Below are 24,302 nucleotides of genomic sequence, written 5' to 3'. Positions count from 1 at the left end.
GCAGAGGATTCAATGGCAGAGCCTGTGGCTGTCCTCTCTAGGGTACTGGCCAGGGACAACACATTTCAAACCATCCTCTGCCTATGTGACCTCCATTCAAGTATCAACTTCCCAGGAGAGACCCTGGCTGTCCAGCCTGCAGGCAGGTGTCTGTTCCCACCAGCGAGTCTATGCAGAGGACAGCAGGCATAATTCAAACATGGCCAGTGGGGACATCGCTGTCATGTCCACCTGTTTGTGCCTATGACACACATTCTCACCTCCAGGCATTTGCACAAAGCTATTGCCATCCCTCTAGAGAAAACTAGGAGGTAGTTCTCAGAACTGCAAATAGAAATGAATGCACATTTTTGTTTCCCAAAACCTGCCTGTGGGTTTAGTGTTTAGAAGCATTGTGATACCTGGGGCCTGGTTTTAGATGGTGCAGGGCCAGAGAGTTGGGTGGAAAAAACTAGCTTTGACCATAAATATATGTAGGCCTGGCCCAGCCCACAAACGTTTGTCTCCAAGGAAACCAAACTTCCCTCGCCCTGGGGTGTCTAGCCTGCTGCCCCTTCCAGCAGGCACTTGGAACAACAGTGAGGATGGTAAAACCAGCTGGCAGTTTTTTGAGGCACTCAATTAGGTCTCTGACCCGCATCTCATGTAATGGGAGGAATGACTCATAGCTCCATTTTACAGGTGAGAAGACTGGGGCTCAGAGGGCTTAAGTGACTTATCCATGGTCACAGCTAGTTAGAGGCAGAGCCAGAAATTGAATCCCCACGTGGCCAACTGTTAGAGCTACCAGGGCCTTCCAAACCCATCTAGGGAACGAGATCATTTCGCAAATGGGGAAACCAAGGCCCATAAGAAGGTAGAGTTTGGGGCCTTGAACTTGCACGTTAACGGGGCTCCTGCCAAGAGTTTCACGCACCTTAGCTCACTGACTATCTGTAGGAGGGCATTCTTGCTCCCAGTTTACTGACTGGACACTGCAGCTCAGCAAAATGGCGCCCCATGACCGGAGTCCTGCTGCTGGTGAGTAACAGGGCTGGGATCCTAACCACAGGTCTAAGCCTGTGCTTTGTCCTTCTCGCCTGGGGTCCCAGTTTTGGACCTGGCTCCTATGCCCTCGGGACCTGTTCTGCTGTGGGGGTGAGAACTCTACTTCCTGGCCACCTGGCTTGGCCCAGCAGGGAGCCTGCCTGAGCTTGCTGCCCTAGGAGCTCTGGGCATTCAGTGGGTGGACGGAAGCCGGCTCTCTGGGGGGCCAGGGCCCTGACAGAGGAGGTATTGGCGGAGGGGCTCACAGCCTCCTAGGAGAAGAGAGGCTGGGCCTAGTGGGGCTTCTGCAACTGGGGCAGCTTCTGCCTGATGGTGTCTCCCTGCGAGAACTGGTGTTCAAGTACCAGCCACTCTCTGGGCCTCAGTTTCCCCACCTGTACGTGAGGAGCTTGGACTCAATGGCTGCTAGGGCCCCTCTTAGCTCTGACATCATAGGATTCTAGGATACTTGCATCAGTCATCTATTGCTGAGTAAACATTATCACAAACGTAGTGACTGAAAACCACAACCTTACAGTTTCTGTAGGTCACAAATCCAGGCATGGCCTGGGGTCTCCTCTCGGGGTCTCCACTCAGGGTCTCTCTGGGCTGCAATCCAGCCGTCAGCTGGGCGTTGTTTCTTTGTGGAGGCTCAGAGTGATTCCCGTGGTTGGCCAAGTTCAGGTCCTGCGGGTTGCCGTCTGACTTGTACATTTCCTTGCTGGCTATTGGCCGGGGGGAGGGTCACTCTCTGCCCCTATCTGAGAGGCCACCTCAGAGTCTGTCTATCACCCTTCGTGTCCTCTTTTCCTCACCTCTACATCCAATTCTTGCCCTGTCGGCTCCACTTTCAGAGCAGATCCAGAATCTGAGAGTCCACACCCTCTGCCCTCGCCACCCCAGTCCCACTCCTTCGTCTCCCGCCAGGACTGCTGCAGTACCCTCCTCACCGGCCTCCCCGCTGCATCCCTGGCTGCCCTGCAGCCCATTTCCACTGGGCAGCCTGGCACGGGGGAGGATGTTCAAATTCAAGTCTGATCCTGTCCCACCTCTGCTCAGAAACCACCCATGGGTTCTCAGAGCGAAAGCCAACATCCTCACCATGACCTGTAGGCCCTACCCTATGAAGTCCTGTTACACACTGACCCCACCTCCAAGCCCTGACCCCCTCACTCACTCCATTCCCACCAGCTGGCCTCCATGCTGTTCCTCAAACACAGCAGTGACACCACCCACCTCATTCCTCTGCCACAACAGTCTTGCTGCCCACAGCCATGAGGCTTCCCGTGCCCCCTTCCAGTCTCCACTAAAATGTTACCTGCTTGTGGAATCCTGCCCTGACCACACTATTTTATTTATTTTTTTTAAGATTTTACTTACTTATTTGACAGAGAGAGAGAAAGAGCACACGAGCTGGCTCTCCGCTGAGCAGGGAGCCCAACGTGGGGCTTGATCCCAGGACCCCAAGATCATGACTTGAACCAAAGTCAGACCCTTAACCAACTGAGCCACGCAGGCACCCCTGACCATGTTATTTAAAAGCACAATCCAGGACACCTGGGTGGCTCTGTTGGTTAAGGGTCTGACTTCTGCTCAGGTCATGATCTCAAGGCTCTGGGATTGAACCCTGCATCGGGCTCCCTGGTCAGCAGGAAGCCTGCTTCTCCCTCTCCCTCAGCCCCTCCTCCTGCTTATATGCTCTCTTTCTCTCTCAAATAAATAAAATCTTTAAAAATTTTAAAAATAAAAATTAAAGGCACAATGCCTGGTTCTAATAAAGTTAAACATACACTTGCCAGGACGCCCAGCAGCCTTGCTCCTGGGCATTTACCCAAGAGACATGAAAGTGTACGTGCACACGAGAGCTGTGCAGGGATGTTCACAGCAGCTTTATTTGGAATAACCAAAATGTGGAGACAACCCAGAAGCTCAGCCATAGGCCGGATGAACAGACAAAACATGGCACATCTGTACCATGGACTACTCAGCAGTAAAAAGAGACAGGCACACAATAGGAGGGTGGATCACAAATGTATCACACAGAGCGGAAGAAGCCAGACGCCATGTACGTGACCTGCACAAAAGATAAATGCAATCCTTCCTAGAGAAGGAAAACTGACCAGCTGTGTCCCAGATGGGAAGTGGGGTGGGAGTCAGGACTGACTGCAAACGGGCAGGAGGGAACTTTCTGGGATGATAGAAATCTTCTAGAATTCGTCTGTAGTGGTGGATACACAGATGTATACAATCGCCGAAACTCACCAAATCATATGCCTAAAATGGGTCAACGTTGTTGTACGTCAGTTATATACTTCAGGAGAGTCCTCCCACTTCCCTTCCTGGCTACATTTTCTCCAGGACATTTCCACTGTGGCATGCATTGCCTGTCTCCCCACTAGAATGTCCACTCCACAGGAGCGGGAACTTTTGTTTTGTTCTCTGCTCTGTCTTCAGTGCCTTGAAGAGCATATTGTAGGTACTTCACAAATATTGGATGGATGGACAGGAGGATGGATGGATGGATGGATGGATGGACGGATGGACGGATGGACGGATGGGTGGATGGATGGATGGATGGATGGGTTTAGTCCCTGAAGATTCAGAGCTAGTAGATGGTAGTGTCCACACACCCGAAGTTGCAGACACACACCAGACCAGTAGGGCCTGTGAGACTGTGGGAAGTGTCATCATTCCATCCGGGGCTGCGTCATCACTTGGGCATTTGGACAACGCCATCCCGAGGCTGTGTCATACCCACCACCAACCCTGGCAGGCGGCCCAGCCCGGAACCTGACGCTCATTGGCTGGTGTTTCCCGTGGGTGCTGTGCGTGTGGAAACCAAAATATTACCGTAGAGGGTGGAGCCACAAAACGAAGCTGGGCAAAACCCAGAATGTGGCCTGTGGTTGCTCTAGGGGAGGGGGTAGTGACTGGACCTGCATGTCTCATGTCTGTCTGTTCCAGATTTCTTGTTTCTGCTTTATTGCCCTAGGTTTAAAATTTCTTTTTTTTCCCCTTTCTTTTTTCCTTCCTTCCTTCCTTCCTTCCTCCCTCTTTCTTCCTTTCTTCCTTTTTTCTTTTCTTTCTTTTTCTTTCCTTCCTTTTTTTTTTTTTTTTTGCATAGGCAATACATTCACATGGTTCAAAATTCAAAAGTTACAAAAATTAAGAAGTGAGTCTCTCTCCCACCACTGGCTCCAGCCAACCCATTCTCCCACAGGCAGCCAACATGCAGGGCTCACAGTGGAACTCCACAGGGAGCTTCTATGCCAGCAGGAGTGTGGGGACATATATTCCAGTTTCCAAAAACAGGAGCACACTGTGCATGCCGTTCCACACCTTGCTTGCTCACCAGCCCAGGCATCCAGCCGTTGCACACCAAGTGCACGCACGGCATCTTTCCTGTGGCTGCATGGGATGCCACTGGGTGGCTGGGCCCAAGGTGGTTCACCCACTTCTCACTGATGGCTGTTCTCAATTGTCTGCTATTACAGATAATGGTGAAATAACGAACATTATCTACTCTTTGTATGGGGGCATTTTCACATTCAAATAGTGACTTATCCATATTTAAACAATGAGAGAATAACCTACTCACTGATTTTTGAGATCTGGAGTCTCATGAGAACTTGGAAGTGTCGGTCCCCCTGAGCCCACATTCCAGGGGGGTGATCATGGGCTGGGACAGGCCCGCTCCATTCACACTGCCCCGCCCCGTTTTGCCAAAAGGAACACCAAGGCCCAGACAGGGAGTGATACGCCAGTCTGAATAGACCCCACTAGGTCTCAAGGAGCCACAAGGGGAGAGTGCTGGGTTTTGGCAACCCCCAACTCACTTTCCTCCCCGCCTCTGCCCTCCCTGGCCATGAGACACTGGGCACAGGGCTTCATTTTTCTGAGGCTCCTTTGGAGGAAATGGAGAAAACACCACTTCACCACGGCCCTCCAAGGAATGAGCTCCCCAGAACTCTGATCTGTGCTGGGTACACGCTAGGTGCTTGGGGCCTCATGGATATACCTTGCTTGGTGTGTTTGTGTGATTCTTCCAATGGTTTATATACCAAAAGCTGGCAACTAACTAAATTGTTTAAACCTGGTCAATGCATAAAGTTAGGCCTAATAATGTCCGGGATTAAGGGATTTACCCTAATGACAGACACTGAAGTGGCAGGATGGGGGGACCCCAGAGTCCAGTTATGAAGTAGCAAAGGTGGGATTTGAACCCTGGCAGCCTGGCTTTAAGTGCCACTAACAACCGCCGCTACCCTCTATCAGAAACCGGAGACCCAGGGGGCCAGCAGTGAAGGGAAGGGACTGCCATTGGGCAGTCATGCTATCTCCAGCACACACGCGCACACACACACACACACACACACTGGAAGGACAGGACTGGGCCAGAACTGGGTTCTAGTAGTAACTGTCCCACGTGCTAACCTGTAACCTCCAATGAGCCAGCTGTCCTCTCTGAGCCTCGGTGTCCCTGTCAATAAGGCAGCTACTGTGCAGGGTACGACTAGATGCAGACCAAGAGAAAGTTCTGTGAGCTGCGAAGGCTGCAGGCATTTAAGGGGATTAAGGGATTTATCTTGCCAGCAGACTCTGAGGGAGGACAGGGAGGTGGGGAGGGAGGTTGGGGACATCCAACAGGCCCGGTGTGCCCTTAAAAACCTCCCAGGGCTGGGACGCCTGGGTGGCTCAGTTGGTTAAGCAGCTGCCTTCGGCTCGGGTCATGATCCCAGCATCCTGGGATCGAGTCCCACATCGGGCTCCTTGCTTGCCGGGGAGCCTGCTTCTCCCTCTGCCTCTGTCTGCCTGTGCTCGCGCTCTCTCTCTCTCTCTCTCTGACAAATAAATAAATAAATAAAATCTTAAAAACCTCCCAGGGCTGCCTGGCCCAGCTGTCCAGAAGCTGCAATCCTGGCCCCAGTGCCAGGCTGGCAGGCTCCAGACAGAGCCTCCTGGCTCCAGCTGGATGCCACAGTGAGGGTAGGGACCAACCAAGAGGCTGGCCTAGGCTATTTTCATCCCCAGGGCTCCCTTCCTCCCCCACAGGGCCCTGCCACCTCCACAAAAACCTACCTAGAGACCACAGATGCCTCACAGCGCAGCTAGAGAAACCAAGGACCAGAAAGGTGAACAATTATCAAGTTCGCCCAACTGGGACTTGAATCCAGACCTCCTAATTTCCAGGAGGTAGTTTCTTGCTGTATGCCATTTGCTTACTCCTTTTCACTCATTCTTTCACCCAGCAAATACTCCCCAGGGGATGGGGACACAGCCTAGGGTAAAATCAAATCCTGTCTCCTGGAGCTGTATTCTAGTAAGAGACAGAGGCCAGAAACAGATCATGTGGCCTCTGTTTACTGTGGGTCAGGGGCTGGTATGTATTTTTCTAGCAAGACAAATAAACCAGGATAGGGAACTAGTGACTGCTGGATGCTGATGGTTTAGGTAGGGAAGATGGTGAGTGGGTGGGTCAGAGAAGGCCTCTCTGAGGAGGTGACATGTGAGCAGAGACCCAAACGAAGTAAGAGATTGAGTCATGTGGGTATCTGGGGTAGGATAGACACTGGCAATGGAAGTGGCAAGTGCAAAAGTCCTGAGGTAAGAATGTGTCTGGTATGTTCCTGGAACATCATGGAGGCAGTGTGGCTATAGCAGAATAGGTAAAGAGGATGTGGGAGGGTAACAGGAATCTAGGTCATGAGGGCCTTGTAGAGCATAATTAGACCTCTGGGTCTCATTTCAGCCACCCTAGTAAGATTGACCCACTCATTGTTCAAAGGCTCCCATAACCCTGCGCGGTTGACCCTTGAGCTCCAAGTCCAGCTCCATCCACCTTCTCTCTGCTTCTAGAATCTACTCTCACCACAGAGCCTTTGCACAAACTAGTCCTTCAACCTGAAATCCTTTTCCACTCCTGTCCCCTCTTCTGTTTAACTCCTACCTATCCTTCATATCTCAGCCCAAATAGCTCGCTCAGGCTTCCAGACTTCCCTGGCCAGGTCAGTAATCTCTCCTTCCTTCCAGGGCCTAATTTCGGTGATCATAAAATTATTGGTATGGTCAATTAACATGTGTCCGCAACCAGGACTAAGCATTCCAAAGGCAGGTGTTCTGGTTTATTTTGTTCACTACAGTGTCTCCAGGGTGTGCCTCGTGCTAACAACTACATGTTGCATTAATGAACAAATGAATAGCACAGGCACTTTACAATAAAGACTGTCTCCTCTCATCCTGTTCTCTCCAGTTTGTGAGGCTCAGAGAGGTCAGGCAGCTTGACCAAGGACAGATAGCAAGTAAGTGGCAGCACCAGGAAATCCCAGTTTCTCTGATTGCCAAACTGGGGACTTTCCCTTTGCACACATAGGCTGTGCTAAATTGAAAACCAGAACAATCATTCCCCCATGCTTGTCCTCAGGCCCTTTTGCCATGTGACTAAGAGATGGAATCTATTTCTCAACTCCTTGAATCTGACTCAGCCACGTCACTTGGCCAATGGGACATTAGTAATAACAATTCAAGCAGAGTCTTTCAAAAGCTCATGTGCATTGGAGCTTGTCTTCTCCTGCCCAATGTGGAACTCCAAGATTACCGTGTGAATCAGCCCAAGCTAACTTCATGGAGGTGAACCTCTTGGAGGTGGCTGGAGGCACCCCTCAGCCTGCCAAAGGCCAGACATGTGGGTGAGGCCCTCCAAGACCAGCCGACTACAACCACATGAGCCGGCCTCAGTAAGGCCAGAAGAACTGCCCAGCTGAGCCTAGGCCGAATTACCAGCTGATACAATCATGGACTAATAAATTACTGTCTTAGGCCACTAGGTTTAGGGTTGTTTGTTATGCAGCAAAAACTAACTGATACACATAACCAATGAACATACACTGTGTAGACAACGCCTACACACATACACACACAAATGGCCTCCTATAGAAAATGTCAGCACCCACATAGAGACAGCCCTTATAGATCCCACGCAGGCACTCCCAGCCATCACCCAACCCCACACATGCATCTATTCAGACCACTGTTCAGGCTCACATGTCAGTATAAATACACTCTGGGATTAGGTAGGTCAACAATACCCAAGTGCTATGTCGCTGATGCCCAGCCCAGTGCAGGGGATGGAGAAGGACTCAGCAGGCTTTAGTTGAACAAATGGATAAATAGGGAGCCTGGGTGGCTCAGTGGGTTAAAGCCTCTGCCTTCGACTCAGGTCATGATCTCGGGGTCCTGGAATTGAGCCCCGCATCGAGCTTTCTGCTCAGCGAGGATCCTGCTTCCCCCTCTCTCTCTGCCTGCCTCTTTGCCTACTTGTGATCTCTCTCTCTCTGTCAAATAAATAAATAATCTTTAAAAAAAAGATTCTCTTAAAAAAAAAAAAAAAAGGAGGGGCGCCTGGATGGCTCAGTGGGTTGGGGCCTTTGCCTTCGGCTCAGGTCATGGTCCCGGGGTCCTCGGATCGAGCCCCGCATCGGGCTCTCTGCTCAGCAGGGAGCCTGCTTCCCTTCCTCTCTCTGCCTGCCTCTCTGCCTACTTGTGATCTCTGTCTGTCAAATAAATAAGTAAAATCTTAAAAAAAAAAAAATGGATGAATAAAGTGAAGGGCACAAAATAAGCCAGAGGTTGGCACGGAGAGCAGACGGTGCTGAGACATTCCCATGGATAAATGGAAAGGCCTGGCAGTGGGGGTCAAGCTTCAGTTTTTATCCCAGTTAGAGACCCACAGGCAGGGACTTATATTAGAGATTGTGCTTGTGCTTGATATTCTATTTTGAAAATTGGTCCAATTTTTTTTTTTTTTAAGTGGTGGGGAGTATTAAAGAGCACTTGAGGGTTTTAGGAAAGAAGGCAGTATGCTCACCACTATACCAACAACACTGCACAGGGTTTCAGGAAGGAAGTTGAAACCAATACCTTACCTTCTGTGTGTAACTATGGGGACACTGAGAACGTCAGAGAATTAAGGGTGGGTTGGTTAGAAGGAAACCATAGGAATGAAAAGCAAGGCAAGCAGTAACTCCAGGAAAAACCAAGAGTTTCACAAGAAAGGAAATGTAATCATCGTATGAGATTTGGCTTGGCAGGAAGTAATATTTGTATAGTTACAAAATAATAACACTAAATATGCACTTAATGGAAAATTGTGATAAACACAGATCAAAAGGATAGGAGGTGAAAAAAGTTAACTCTTCTTTGATAATAATAATTATAAAAAGAAACATTTTGACCACTTTCAGAGTAATTATTTTGTTGTACTTTACATGTTAAATCTTCATAACAACCCAATAACTTAAATATTCTTATTACTCTCACTTTACAAGTGAGGAAACTGAACACAAGGAGGTTAAGTCACTTGCCTGGGGTCATCAGGCCAGGAGGGGGAAGGGCTGGGATTCAAACCCAGGCAGTCAAGCTACAGAAGCAACACTGTGAAGACATCAGACTGGAAAGTCAGGCAATATTTGCCTAAAACTAATCCAGAAAAATACAGGAAAAGCATCTTATTTAGAAATATGGAAAGAAGTACCAGAAGAAACAGTTAAAAGAGTTGGATGTGGCTGTTTTGGGGGTCAGGAGTGGGAAGCTCATGACAAAGAAATATTTTATGAGCACTATTGAATTTATACAGATTCATAGATATAGCCATAGGAATGGGACAGGAATTGACAGAGAAGGGACACGAGGGAATTTTCCATGGTCATGGTGTTGCTCTATATCCTGACTGGGGTTTGGGAACAGTGTACATTTGTCTAAAGTCAAATGGTACCTTTAAGATCTGTGCATTTCACAGGATGTAAATTTTATACATACACACGGGAACTGTAAACAAATACCGAGCTCTAATGATATGCATGCCAAAGTGCCTTTAAGGGGAAGCATATTGATGTTTGCAACTTACTTTGAAAAGCTTGAAAAAAATAGGCTGTCTTAATGGATGGATAGACGGGTAGATGCCCGATAGAGCACATCTAACAAAATACGGAGAACTGTGCATCCTGTAGGTGGGTATTTAAGTGTTTCCTATATCATTCTTTCAACTTTTCTTTGATATTTTTCTTAATAAAGTGTTGGGGGAAATAGATGAATGCATTACCTGAAAAACAGTATCCCTTTTTAAACCTGAATGGGGTGTTCTGTCTTGGACCTGGGAAGACCCACACAGCTCTAAGCCCATGTGCAGGTCTATCTGGTGGGGTAGCTGTCACCATGACCTTGTCTATGTCCACTCCTACCCTGGGATCTAGAGTCAGGGCCCTATAGACTAATTCCTCAGTCCCTCCCTGCTCCCCCTGGACAGAGGGTGTCAGGCAGGATGGGTGTCTCCTCTTCCTGGTCCCCTTGAATACCTCTGTAGCAGAACCAGAACCATTTCACCAGGGAAAGGAATAAGGGCCCTCTAGCTACGTCCCATCCTCTGCCAAAAGGGTACACTGAGGCCTGGCGGGTGGGGACAGGTGCCTTTCCCAGGGGCCCATCACACCTTCACGACAGGCATGAGCAGCCAGATTGCTGGGCTCCCAAGCCCACGTGTATATAATTAGCTGCTGGGAAATAGATCTGGGAGCAGATCTCATCTCTGCCTAATTAGGGGCTGGGCAGCTGGGGCCAGTCTGGCCTGGGGCGCTGCTATGGAAGCCAGGCAGCCCCAGGGGAGGGAGCAGCAGCTGCTGGCCCTCTTTGCTCACCGCCCCTCACACTCCAACTGCAGGCAGAACAATAGAGGGGCTGTTTCTGCAGATCCCCGAGGTGGCAGAAGCCCCCAGCTACAGGGAAGGCTGATGGACTCCAGAATTCTAGCAGAAGGGAAGCCCTCCTGGAACCAGGGACCAGGAAACACCTTCTCCACTTCCAAGAATACCTTCCTGCTCTCTTCCCAGCAGACCCTCCCAATGCCCTTCTTGACTCCCCCGGGCCCAGCTCCTGGGAACAGGTCTGGTCTTAGGGCAGATGTCGCTTCTCCACAATATGTGACCACGTGTTTGCTGATCGGCTGCCCATTCCCTTCCATCAGATATAGCAGGAACTATGTCTGTCTTACTGCTGGGCACCCAACAGATGCTCAATAAAGTGACAGCAGGAAAGGCTGCCAGGACCCAGGACAGGGAAGAGAGGAGAGTCAGGGAGGCAGAGTGCCCCTGACTATGGGGTGTGACCCCAGGCTAGAGTGCAGACCCTCTCTGTGATATATAGCCACTACCCCTCCTGTTCTCAGACAGACCCTGAAAAGTCACCTTGAAGACTCAGTGACAGGTTGAGTGTGAAAGGTCTGCACCTAGGACTCAACCTCCTCCAGGAATGAGGGGTCTCCCGGCCCATCCCCACCAGTCCTGTGATCTCAAACCAAGAAACCCCTTGGGTTTCTGGGGTTCTGGCAGCTCACGTGAAGGGGCAACGCTTACTTAGCACAGAATTCTGGCCAGGTTGCCAGAAGGAGCTGGTCCTTGACACCTCAAAGGATGTCTCCTCTGCAGAGCCCAGATTATCCCTCCTGACCCCATCACTCCTTTAACTTGGGGACCAGGAAGCTCAACTCTTGTGTTGTCAGACCTGCTGGGTATCTGTGGGCAGATTATAGCCCTCCCTGTGCTTCAGTCTCCCCATCTGTATCACGAGGGGGTGGATTCCATTCTCATGAGCTTGAACACCACTCTCCTCTATAACCCAGTTTCCCCTTTCCCTGAACCACCGAGGCCCAACCCAATCCCCTGGGGGCCTGACTACACTGTCAGACAGACAGACAAACAGCTGGGCTGACCTGGATGTTTGTCAACAGCCCAAAGGAAATCTACTCTTTATGCTTAAAATAAAACTTACATCAAACCTGTCACCAGGGCCCCCATTTGAGCTTCCTGTTTCTGAGTGCTGCAGCCAACACAGCCTGCGGGAGAGGAAGCACCACCCAGCCCTTCCCCACTCCCACCTCTAGGGTGGGCAGAGGCCACCCAGGCTTTCGTTCTTTGTGTGCCCAGCCTTAGCCCGAGCTGTACTACCAGCCAAGAGTGGCATCTCCCAGCAGGGAGCCTGCCTGGAGGGAAACAGGGAGGAGCTGAGACCTCAAAGCCCAGTGCCAGCCATCTTTCCCCTTCCTCTAGCCCCTGAGGCCCAGAGAGGGAGACTGGCTTATCCCAGCTCACCCAGGGTTGGAGGCAAGGCCACCTGTTTTGTGCTGTCGACCCCCTGCTTCCAACCCCAGTCTACAGCCTGTGGCACCTCCAGATCAGGCTCTGTGCTCTCTGAGCTTCCTGGGCAGCAATGGGAACGACCCATGCAGCCATCAGCTTTTCCCCTTGCAGGTCCCCTTCCTGACACAGACCTCAGTCCTGGCTCTATCTGGATTCATTCTGTAGCCAGAGTCAGTTTCCTCCCCTATGAAGGAGGCCCTCAGGTCACCCAGAGGGGTTATGAGAATCCCCTTTCACGTCTCAAGTCTCAGGCTGGGCCAGCCACTGACCTCGTGCCCCGCCCCCATCCCCAAATCCCAGGATGAACAATTATGGAATTCTAATCCAAGACGTCTCCCTCCCCTTCCCCTTGTGAACACAGAAGAGTCTGATGACCCAGGCCTTGAAAAACAAGCATTTGTGTTTATTAACCAAAGGGAGGAAGTCAGAGCAGTACAGACTCCTACCAGTCCCTCCTGTAGTCTACCCACCTAGGCCAGGTGGCCAAGGCCCTACCCCCACCCTGAGCAAGTTCCCAGGGAACCAGGGCCCGCTGGGAAAGGAAGAGGAAGTCAGCAAAGGTTAGAGGCCAAGGAAGAAGGAAACAGAACTGCTCGGTGGACAGTGCCCCTCACTCTCAGTGGAGAAGGCTGAGTGCTCCAAATCTAAACCCAGGAGAAGAACCAGGCAGGACTTGTGTCAAAACCCCTACAAGTGAGGGGTAGGGGTTGCCCAAGGTCAACAGGCAACCCTCTCCAGGGTCAGCCCTTGACAGATACCGCCCAGCCTCTGGTCTGTCCCAAGCCAGGGAACGGATGCAGAAGAGGTCAAGAGCCCAGCTGCCTCTCCTGGATGTGTCCTGTGCAAATGCGGAGTCCAGTGGAAGCCTAGCCCTCCGCGGCGGGGGCACCGCGTGCCTGCCGCAACCCATACAGCCACTTGATCACTCGCGCGTTGCGCTCTACCACCGACACACCGTAGGGGACGCGCTCCCGAGACCGCTCCTCAACAGTGGCAGAGCTACGGCGGGAGCAGTCCCCCTCCGAGCTGCCAGGCCCGGCACTGGGCCCCGCCAGGGAGACGATGTCTGAGCTGGCCCTCGCCAGGTGAGCCACGCCCAACCCCCGTGCCTCCTCCGGGTCCAGGCCGCAGAAGTTAAAGAATCGCTCCAGGTCAGCTGCTGCTCTGGAAAAGCGCTCACTCAAATCGGACTTGGAGCGCTGCAAACCTGGGGGCCGGGCTGGGCTGGAGGCGGGGACAGTGCCTGGCGATGGGCAGGGCCGGGCAGGGGAGGCGGGGAGAGGACGGACATCCACTCGGCGGACAGCAGCTGTACTGGGTGGCGGGCGTGGAGGGTTGGCTGGGGGCGCCTGGTGGGCTCCTTCTGTCCGTCCAGGAGTACGGCTGGCCTCAGCAGGGGACGCAGGGCTATCACACAAGTCGATGAGGCTGCTAAGGATGTCCAGGTCCAGCTGGGGCCGACGGCCAGGGCCAGGCAGTACTCGGCGGCTAGGTGTGAGCACTGTGCGGCGAGTCCCAGGGCTGAAGAGGGGCTGCTTGGACAGCAGGGGCTGCACAGGTTCCTGGCGGGTGTTGGCCACGTGCAGGCTCTTGACATACTTGGCCTTGTCAGCCTCCAGGCGCTCCACAGCACTAGGTTTCCGGGCTCCACCATCTGCTGGCCTCCGGAGCAGGTAGCCAGGCACTTTGGTCCGCAGGCGGAAAGGTAGGGCAGATGTGTCCCGGGATCCCGGAGTCAGTGTGTCCACAGGCATGGCTGTTACATACCCCAAGGGCTTTGGTCTAAGGAGACCGGAGAAACGCGGAGACAGATCCAGAAAGTAGGCAGCTGGATGCTGGCAACTGCTACAAGGGAGGAAAGAAAGAGGCTGAGCACGCTCAGACAAAGGCTCAGCCAAGACTGAAAGGGGCTGAAGACGCCTTCCCTATTAAAAGCTAATGGACACGCCCCCTCGATCACAGGGAGCCAATCAGCAGACAGAAAACCACCACTGAGGGGCCTGTGACTCCACCCACACCCCCGCCTCCTTCCCAGAGGACTAGGCCCCGCTGAGGCATAGAGAAAATGAGAAGTACCAAAGAAAGACGTGAGTAGCATGGGCAGAAAAGACAGGGCAAGGCATGCTTTAAGGGAAGGAAAGTGGGCTCCAGGCCGTATACTGGGCACCAGCCAGCTTAACCTCAGTGGGTCCCCTTAACAGCTCTATTTTGCAGATAGGGAACTCAACCAACTTGATTAAGTTAACCCCCCAAGTTGGTGGCTCTGGTCCCTTGCTTCCAAGCAGGGAGGTGCTGCTGGTGCACCTGGTGACCCAGAGAAAGGGCTCCAACCCACACGCTGCCTAAACTGCCCCCAGGGAACCTGGTACCACCTCCCACCCTTACCTACCCAGCCAGGAAGCTGCCCGGTACTATTCACCCGTCTAGACATGCCAAGCCCCAGGCAAAGCAGTAGAGCTGGTGGAGGAGGAGTGTAGAAAATCTCCACCCCCTACCCAAGCGAAGTCCAGACACTCATCAGCTTCCAGGATGGGACTTCGGTGCCAGCCCCACAGTGATCCAAGGAGGCCTATCAGCTAGAAATGTCAGCCAGGACCTGAGCTATGCTGTTCCAAGAGAAGCCAGAAAAGCCCACAATCACACAACCCTGCTTGAGAGCATCCAGCCGACCCTGGATCTGCCAGCAGCCAGAGGATGGGCACCCAGAGGCAAGGGGGCCCACACCGATGTGCTCGTGCTCAAGTGTCCACATGATCAACTAAGCATCAAGGCCTGGGGCCCCAAGCATCAGACCAGCCCTGGTCCTTTTTCCAAGAAAGGGCTGGAGCCACAGTATCCCCTCACCAACTATCCCAGAGATGGGCCAGAAGAAAACCCATAAACCAAGTCCTGAAACTTCTCATCTGTAAAATGAAAGAGGAGGACTTTATCTAGGTAATCCCCCAAAGGACATGTCATCTACACCTGTGTTGTATAATTCAACGGCTACTAGCCACATATGGCTATTCACCTTAGCTTTAAATCAAATAAAATCTTACACTTCTAGTTCCTCCATCATACTAGCCACATCTCAAGTGCTCAACAGCCACTATACTGGTCGATAGAGCAGACTGCAGATAAGAGATTTCCATCCATATCGGAAACCTCTATAGACAGCCCCATGTGGTCACCCAGAATGACAGGAGGCGAGTCTGGACTGGGGTGGGAAGGCAGGGATCCCTCCTGTGTGCTAGCCATTCAACACCATCCTCTCCTGGAATCCTCTAACAGCCTGTGAGAAGGGTCATTGTCATCTCATTTTACAGGTGGGAGAAACTGAGAATAGAGAAGCAACCATCCTAGGTCCCAGGGCCGATAAAAAAGGCACAAACTCCTATGAAGCCTAATGCACTCATCTGTGGCATTCATGTCACTTTACTCTTTGTTCTTCCCATTCCCCTAAAGTATCGGCTCCATGAAGGCAGGGGGTTTGTCTGTTTTCCTCACTGAATCTGTTTTGGGACATTGCTTTCGACACATAACAGGTATTCGATAAATTGTTACTGAACTGGAGTGTCCATGGGGACGAAACATGAACGGGAAGACCTTGGATAAACCACAGAGGGACACATCCAACCCACTGCAGGTACATGGGTCCAAGTTGGTAGGTATGGAATGTGCTAGGAGGCTAGAAATCCAGATGTGCACGAACACTCCAGATTCTTAAATCTCAGCAAATCCAATAATAATTTTTAAAACATGCGCAGAGCATGGAGCAAACATGTCTGCAAACAGATCTGCTCTCCCCACACAGATCTAGTCCCCAGTTTGAAACCTCTGCAGTGGCAGCAATGTCAAGTTACTAGAACCTTGGGGGCTACTGGCCCAGAGCCAGAGCTGCTCCCAAGGTAGGAGGGATGAAGTGGGAAGGTAAGGCTGCCCCACTCCAGCAACCCCCCAGGAGACCTCAGGAGGGAAGGGTCTAACAGGAAAGGCAGCCTTGCTGAGCCCTGTCGAGGTAACTAGACTCTGCCCCACCCCCGTGGCCACTGCCGCCTACCAAACCCGTCCAACCCGTTGGCGGTGGCAATTCCCTCCCGGGCACCATCCGGGGAAACAGAAGGAAGAAGGAGGTCAGATGGGCAGGGCCAGGGCAGAAGCCTCGAGCCCTCGGACCGACCTGCTGACCGCAGGGGCTCCCCCCGCGGCCGGACATACGCAAGGAGCCAAACCCGGCTAGAGGGCCACTGGCCAGCTCGCCCACCTGCCCGCAGTGTGCCCTGCTCCAGCAGCTGTGCCTATTACACACTCGGATGCCTTATCTGGAATAGTTAAAAATAGATCTGAGCCTCCAGGTCTCCGAGAGGATGGAGAGATAAAACAGGTCGAGGACCTTCCCAGCACCTGGCATAAAGGCTGCACTCCAAGAAGGGCTCTTGGTTTTTCTGATGACTCCCAAGACCTAACAGCCAGATTGTGCTCTCCGCCCACCTCCCCCTCAACTCCAGCCCAGCAGGGGTCTCTAAGCACGCTCAGCCTGTCTGAGCCGGAGCCACAGACAAAGGAGGCACGTGATAGAGGCAAATCCTAAACTGATCTGCTAAGCCCCATTTCAAAGGTGGGCAAACAGAGGTGTAGTGGCTCCCTCGAGTTAAAGCGGGGGTCCCAGTCCCCTCGATCTCTGAGGCCTCCTCTCATCGCCAACGCCCCACCCACGTATTTCAAATGCTACCCACAAAGGGCCCCCAGAGCGCCAACCGTGAGCCCTTCTCTTTGTCACCATACCCCCTTCCCACCTGCTTCCCTGGAGTCAGCCTGAGGGGTTGAGAGAGCTCAGATTCTCGATCTGGCTTCTGCCTTGCCCCACTTCGGGGCAAGCTTGGAGACTCCCAGAGGCGGAGGAGGCCGCGAGCCGGCCGGCGCGCTGTGTGACCCTGGCCGCTCGCCACCCCTCTCTGAGCCCGGGTTGTCCTTGCTCTTAAGCCAGAGGGCTGACGGCAGGATTCCCGCGGTCTCGCCCAGGCGGGAAGGTGAGACCCTGCCCTGCCCGCCGCCTCTCCGAGAAGGGAGGGGTGGCTGGGCAGACCCCCCGAACCTGGCCCAGCGCCACCCGCCCGCACATACCTGGCTGCGCGCGCGCGGCTACGGAGCGCTCCTCCGGCCCGGCCCACCTGGCGCTCAGGTAACGCGCGTTTGCGCAACTTCCGGCGGCCAGTCCCCAGCAGGTGAACCCGCCGGCCCAGGTATCACCCGGAGGGGAAGAACGAAAGCCAGGCAGGGGCGGGAACCGGAGCCCGGGCGCCCCGGCAAAGGGCTCAGCTCGTCGCAGAGACCCAGTTCTACCCCCAGGAAGCTCTCCCGCGAGCCGGGGCCGCGCCCCCCAATAGCCACACTGGCCGCAGCCGCACCTCTGGCACGGGCAAGGGCACCCATCTTGGAGATGGGCAAAACTGAGGCCCCCTCCCCCACAGCCTCAGTACCCGCGATAATGTTGACTGTGCCAGGCACGAGAAAGTGCTGTTCCTGGTATTAATTAACCCATTTTAATGTTCTCAACAGCCCCTGTGAGGTGAACTCTATTATTATCCGCATTTAACTAATCGAATACCGTGGCTGGGACAGGTTGAGCCAGTTGGCCCAACGTCACCCTGAGGAGTCTGACCTGGGCACTTTCCCTCTAGACCAAGCCTTCCTGCCACCCCTTTCTACCTGTGTGTCCCTGAACAGGTTGCTTGGACCCCTCTGGCTCTCCATTTTGCCAAGTGAGGGGAATCTCACCCTCCAGGCCAGGTCAGTGGGAGTTTTTACCGTCTGAGAGGGCAGACAGAAACTCTGCAAGCTGTGAACATTAGTAACAACAGCGAGAGGAATAAGAACCAGAAATTTGGAGTTCCAGGCACTGTACTTCTGTAAGTCTCTGGACATCCACGCACTCCTCCAACCACCACCACCTGCACAGGGAGGAACTCTTTAATCCCCATTTTACAGATGAGAAGACTGCAACACTCAATAAGGAATCCTTGGGAGGGCCAAGACTGTCTCCTCTGCCAAAGGAAGCCCTATTATGTCACTTCAGGTGGCACACTTGATTGGGCCAGTTTGCATGGGGGTCCTGAGGCCCAGAGAAGGCAGGGCCCACCAGCCTCAGGGCCGAGCCCTGGGGAAGCCAAAGAGGGCCCAGTTCCATGTCTGTGCCAGTGGGGGCTGCACCCGGATTGGGGTGGAGGGCTGTGAGGGGACGGGAAGTGACTCAGAGAACAACTCTCCTCCCCCTGGGAGTGAGTCAGCTCTGAGGCCTCCTCCAGGCCCTGGAGCCTGATTTTAGGGGAATGAGGGAGGCGAGCCTCAAGACCATCATTCCCCACAATGCCCTGCTGGGTCCCTGCCTGGCCCTCTACTGAGGCAACAATGGGAAAGAGATGAAATGGGGGGTGGGGGAGGGCTCAGTTAGTCAATAATAGTAGTAACAGCAAAGAAACAATAACATGTTCCTAATAGAGAAGAAATTTTCCCTTTCTCTGTACCTGGCACTGTTCTAAGTTCTTTATATACATTGACTCATCGAATCCCCACACTCACCCTAAGGTACTCCTGCTACACTCATTCTACAGCTGAGAAAACTGAGGCACAGAAAGGTGTGGCCACTTGCCAGAGGTTACACAGCTGGGAAATGGCAGAGCCAGGATCCGAACCCAGGAGCAGGTTTGGGGGAGTGGAGGGAAGTGGAGGAGACAGACACTTCAGTATTGGGCTTCAACCACTCACCAAATGATGCTATTGCCTCCCTCTCTGGGCCCCAGAGGGAAAAGCCACCGTAGGAAGCATTCCTGGCTGTGGGCCGGGGTCTCAGATTCCTCAGTTGTAAAATGGGGGCAAGATGGCAATATTTTTCCCCACAGAAATTAGATCTCTTATGGTTCTACATCACCTTAGAATAAAACCCAAACTCTCCACTCGGTCCTCAGGCCTTCCAGGATCTAGTTCCTGCCCTCTACTCCCCCCTCATCTCCAGCCTTTACTGCTCCAGCCACATAGCCCTCCCTGCTGTTCCTGAACACGCCAAGGTCTTTCCTGCCTCAGGGCCTTTGTACTATCTGTTCTCTGCTTAGAACCTCTTAGCTCACCTCCTTCAGGTCTCACCTCCTCAGAGAGGCCTCCCTGACTACCCTGAGACTCCTGCCAACACTCTCACCTGGTTGTTTCCTTCCACACATTCATCCCACCCTGTCATTTTAGGTCTTCACTTATCAGTTGCTCGTTTCCTATTTCTGTATTTTCATCCTCCAGGGACCAAGAACACAGGTGTGTGCTGAGCATGCTGCTGATTAAGTGGCAGGCCTGGAACCCAGGCCACTTCAAAGACCAAGGCCCTTTAGCACCAAGCCTCTTGCCAACCCCCAGTCCCATCAAAGGTGTTCCCCCATCTCCCTCCACATTCCCCTCCAGTCTCAAGTCACCCCCATTCAAGCTGGGCCCTGGCCACTTCTAGATGAGCTGTATTCTTTCTTTGGAGACATCACATCCAAACCTTTGCACACACGGTATCTGCTCCTACAATGCCCTTCCCCAACTCCAGCCCCAAGGCCGCCTCTGAAGCATGGACTCTGGGACCAGCCCATCAGAGTTCAAATCCCAGCTCCATCTCTGATTAGCTACAAGACCTTGTGCAAGACAGTCAAGTTTCCAAGGCCTTAGTTTCCCCAACCATAAAACGGGACTGGTAACAGTGCTTGTCTCCCAGCCTGGGCATGACAAACACCACCAAAATAGGACTCTGCAGTGCCCAGCTCCTGGGTGAAGACTTCACCACCCAGAATGTTAACCCAGTTCTCTCAGAGCTTATAAATCTATGCACACAAGACCACTTCAACAGACATTTCTTTAAACAAAGTGTACAAATGGTCAATAGGCATGTGGAAAGATGCTTAGCATGATACATCATTAGGGACATGTAAATCCAAACCACAGGGAGATAACGTGTCACATCCATCCAGATGACCAATACCACAATAAGCAAGCAAGCAGAAAATAAAACAAAACAAAACAAAACAAAACAAAACAAACCCACAGCCACAGAAAATACCAAGTGTTGGTGAGGATATGAAGAAATTGGAAATTGGAAATTGTGCCCTGTCGGTGGGAATATAAGATGGCGCGGCCATGGTAGAAACAGCATGGCAGTTAGGAAAAATTTAAAAAGAATTACCATAGGACCCAGCAATCTTACTCCTGGGTGTAGACACCAAAGAACTGAAACCAAGGGCTTGAACAGATGTGGTAACCCCAATGTTCATAGGAGGAGTCTTCACAAGAATCCAAAGGTAGAGGCAACCAAGTGTCCATGGACAGATGTGCAGATGAACATACGCTGAAATATTATTTAGCCTTTATAAGCAAGGAGCTTCTGACACCCGCTACAACGTGGGTAAACCTCAAAAACACTATACTAAGTGAAATAAGTCAGGCCCAGAAGGACAAATATTGAGGAAAAAAAGGGGGGGGCAAATATTGTATGATTTCACCTCCATGAGGTACAGAGAGTGGTCAAATCCATAGAGACAGAAAGTAGAAAGGTGCTTTCCAGGTACTGGGGGGGAAGAGAAAATGAGGAGCTGGTGGTAAGGTCTGGGCACAGCGTGAACTTCCTTCATGCCGCTGAAATGTACCTTACACATGGTTAAAATGCTCAGTTTTATGTTCTATATATTTTTCCAAAAAAAAAAAAAAGAAAAAGAGAGTCCACAGACTGGAGCCAGAACCCCCGGATCCACATTCCTGCTCTGACCTGGTCCAAGTTACTAAACCTCTCTTGCATTCAGTTTCCCTGCGTAACATGTGAAAAAAAGCAGCGGTAACTACCTGACATCATAGAATGGAGGAAATTAAGTGCATGCATGCTTAGAAAGGACTTGGCACACAGTAAGTGCCCAGGAGGTGTTAGGATTATTCTTCACTGAGGGGGCGAGAGGCGTGGTTTCGATGTTTAGAATTTTCATGACATTCTGCAAGCCCCCACCCCAACCCCTTCCTTCCACCTGCTGCTTCTTTCTGTTCAGCAGAAGCCAGGCCATGACTTAGGTGGAGACAGAGAGGCCCTCACCTGCCCTGGAGGAGGATCAGGAAGGCTCCAGGCAACAGGGAAGGTCCAGCCAATAGAGCAGGCCAGCTTGATTTCAGCCCAGCTGTCCGGGTTGGAGACACCCAGCGGGGCATCCTCCAGACCCACGCCAGGCCCCGTGCTATTTCTGGAGTCTCCCCAGACACTCATGCCCCGGCCTGCCTGTAGTCAACCTTGCCCAGTGCTGATCTCCTGTCGGCTGACGGACAGTCCAACTCCACCAACTTGTTTATCTGTGCCTCGGTTTGTACCTGAAGTTGCAAAATGAGGACAAAGGGACTTGCAGTGGAGACAGAGAGAAACCACATGCAACACCGCAGGGAAGGGCCCAGCTCACAAGGATGGGGAAGGTGGAGGTTGGGGCAGACTCCCAGGCAAGTCCACTTCCTGCCCTGGACTGCCCTCTGCCCAGGCCTGAGCTCACCATCTTATCTTGGCCCGGGAGACGTGAAGAAACTTGCCCAAAGTCACACAGCAAGTCAAGGACAGATCACAGACAGGACAGTGGTCTTATGATTAAATATATAATCTGTAATGATTTTTATAATATATATTATATATATAATATATCATACATATATAATTTATACATTTATATATTATATATATATGATTTTTTTAACAAGGTGCTATATGCCCATGACTCAAAATTCAAAAACTATAAAGAGAATGAAGTAAAAATAAACTTCCCACTTCAGTCCCTAGCCATGCAGTTCCCCACCCTGCAGGCACCACTGTAACCAGACAATCGCGTGTTCTTCCAGGGAGATTTTTGGTAGATACAAGAAATAATGGGCATATATTCTTTCTATTTTTTTACACATATGGCAACACGCTGTATGTACTGTTTCCACCTTGTTCTTTTTACTCAACCATACATGTTTTAATAATGTTAATATATTACTAATTCTAATATCTATTATTAATATACTTAATCATATAGGTTGTTCCCTAATATATGTGGGGGTACATTAGCCCATAAAGAACCGTCAGCCCCTGCTGGTGACCAACCAGTGTGCGTCCAGACACCCACCATGACAAACCACCCTGGGGCGTCACTGCACCTTGTGTTGCCAAGAAGTGGGTCAGTGGGGCTGGGTATGTGCTTGTGATTATGAGAGAGACATTGTACTGTGTTCTACAGAGGCCATACGAGTTGATCTCCACCAGCAGAAAACACAGCAAATAGTCAAGAACTGTTCATTGCCCGGGTGACTCGGTCGGTTGAACGACAGAGTCTTGGTTCCTGCTCAGGTCATGATCTCAGGGTCTTAGGATCTGAGTCCCCTTCCTGGGGGTTGGGCTCCCCTCTTCTTCTGCCCCCCTCCCTGCTCACACATTCTCTATCTCTGTTTCTCTCTCTCTCTAAAATAAATCTTTAAAAAAATACTAATAACTGTTAGCTTTAGTTATCTTGATAAGAGGTTTTGGAACCCTTCAATTTTGCCCTGGAGGCAAGGGCCTCACCTGAGCCCCTCCTCCTATCACATTCGGGTGGAGGAAGATAATCAACTCCCTAATAAGTGAAATACATAGCACATCGTCGGATGGGTAAATGCCACTGAGAGAAATAAAAGAGACAAGGGGGATGGCAGGGCATAGGAAGTCAATAAATATTTGTTGAAAGAATAAATGAAAGACTTATTTTCTTTGTGAGTTCCCAGAGCACCCCCAGGAGGCAGGGCCTGGTCTAGGTCAGATGCTCCAGGCGGAGGGGTCGCAGCCCCTTCCTCAATTCCAGAGTCTCTGGGGACTAGTCGCTTCAGGTTGAATGGCTGCCTCTACCCATTTCCCCACCCTGGGGCTGATTCCCAGAATCTGAAGAATTCTAAATCAGAAGAATCTAACAGCGGCCCCAGGGCCAGAGCACCCGCTGCCCACCTAGCATCTAGCCCAGAAATGTCAGTACAGTGGGCTCGCCCCCCACCCCCGCCACCCCGCTCCCCCACCCAGAACAGCCCTCTGAGAGAGACAGCACTGAGATTCAGGACCCCGTGGGCAGAAAGACCCCAAAAACGAGCCCTGAGTCCAAACTCTGGCGTTCTGGATAAGAGAAGCCCGCTGCCCAGAAGAGGCATTCAGGCGACGGTGCGGGAGCGGAGCCGGAGGGAAATGATTCCGCCAGGGCTCCGGGGCTTAGCAGCCTTGTGGCTAAGCGGCTGACAAGCTGACCACCAGTTGCTCATCTGGGTCTCTCAAGACAAATACAGACCTACCCAGACTGGAGACTTCGAATTAGAGCAGAAAGACCTGAACTGGATTCTCCAGCCGACCTCGCTGGGCTAGAACACTTCACTCTCTGCCCCTCAGCGTTCTCCTCCGTAAAATGGGGTACCGCCGCCTCCCCGCACGTACGACGCGGAGAGGACGCATACAAAAGGCGCACGGTGAACGAAGCCCCCTCCCCCCAAGACCTGAGCTCGGGTGCCAGTCCACCCGCCCCCTCACCTGGAGCGGTAGCTAGGCAAGTCCTGGCTCCTCCCGTGCGGGTCTCGGAGAGACTGACAGCTCGGACCCGGGCTGGGAATGGCCGCGCCCAAAGCGGCTCGGCGAGGCTGGGGACCCGCAAACGCCTCTTCGGAGCTGCTCTGCGCACCCGAAATGAACTGGGGCACCTGACTATCCCAAGGCTCCCACCAGAGCGGAGGTCCCGGGGGCACAGAGGAAGGGGAAGTGAGCTTGCCGCTTCCCGCCCCCCCCCCCCGGCGCTGGAATGGTTTGCCCCGGACATCCTGATTGGTTGGTCGCTTCCGTTCGAACGCCGCGCCGCCCGGGTTGCCAGGCAACCGCTTAGCTTTGGCCAAGCAAGTGAGCGCCCCACCTCGGCAGCCCATCTCAGCCCCCCAAGCCACCGCCTGTCCTCTCCTCCCTCCCCCCAACCCAGCTCAGCCCCGCTGGCCTGTTCTTCCCTCGCCGCTGCAGCTCAGGAGCCTAGTTTTTTCCCTTGACTAGGACTTTCTCCTGGTCCCCAACAGGATAAGGCACCATTTAGG

The 24,302-nt window shown here is 52.3% G+C and overlaps 1 protein-coding gene across 4 annotated transcripts; it reads right to left on the bottom strand.

The window, feature by feature from the left end:
- Positions 1 to 12,967: 12,967 nt before the first annotated feature.
- Positions 12,968 to 23,988, bottom strand: FAM110A (family with sequence similarity 110 member A). 4 transcript variants are annotated; one of them, XM_032858994.1, is made up of 2 exons: positions 23,758 to 23,988; positions 12,968 to 14,057 (listed from the first exon to the last, which is right to left on the bottom strand). In XM_032858994.1, exon 2 carries the CDS (start codon positions 13,964 to 13,966, stop codon positions 13,079 to 13,081), a length of 888 nt encoding a protein of 295 aa, XP_032714885.1. In that variant the 5' UTR covers positions 13,967 to 14,057; positions 23,758 to 23,988; the 3' UTR covers positions 12,968 to 13,078. The 4 variants fall into 4 exon arrangements, with proteins under 4 accessions (XP_032714885.1, XP_032714886.1, XP_032714887.1 ...); XM_032858995.1 differs by lacking the exon at positions 23,758 to 23,988 and adding an exon at positions 23,526 to 23,668; XM_032858996.1 differs by lacking the exon at positions 23,758 to 23,988 and adding an exon at positions 17,316 to 17,404.
- Positions 23,989 to 24,302: the final 314 nt, after the last annotated feature.

This window comes from Lontra canadensis, unplaced genomic scaffold (assembly GCF_010015895.1).
Source record: "Lontra canadensis isolate GAN:19392208 unplaced genomic scaffold, GSC_riverotter_1.0 scaffold16, whole genome shotgun sequence".
Taxonomy (NCBI): Eukaryota; Metazoa; Chordata; class Mammalia; order Carnivora; family Mustelidae; genus Lontra; species Lontra canadensis.
The sequence above is the reverse complement of the archived record's forward strand: the minus strand, read 5'-3'. Positions and strand labels throughout refer to the sequence as shown.

Excerpts from the sequence above, each read along its gene's own strand:
- FAM110A (XM_032858994.1), bottom strand. The coding sequence starts at position 13,966 with ATGCCTGTGGACACACTGACTCCGGGATCCCGGGACACATCTGCCCTA.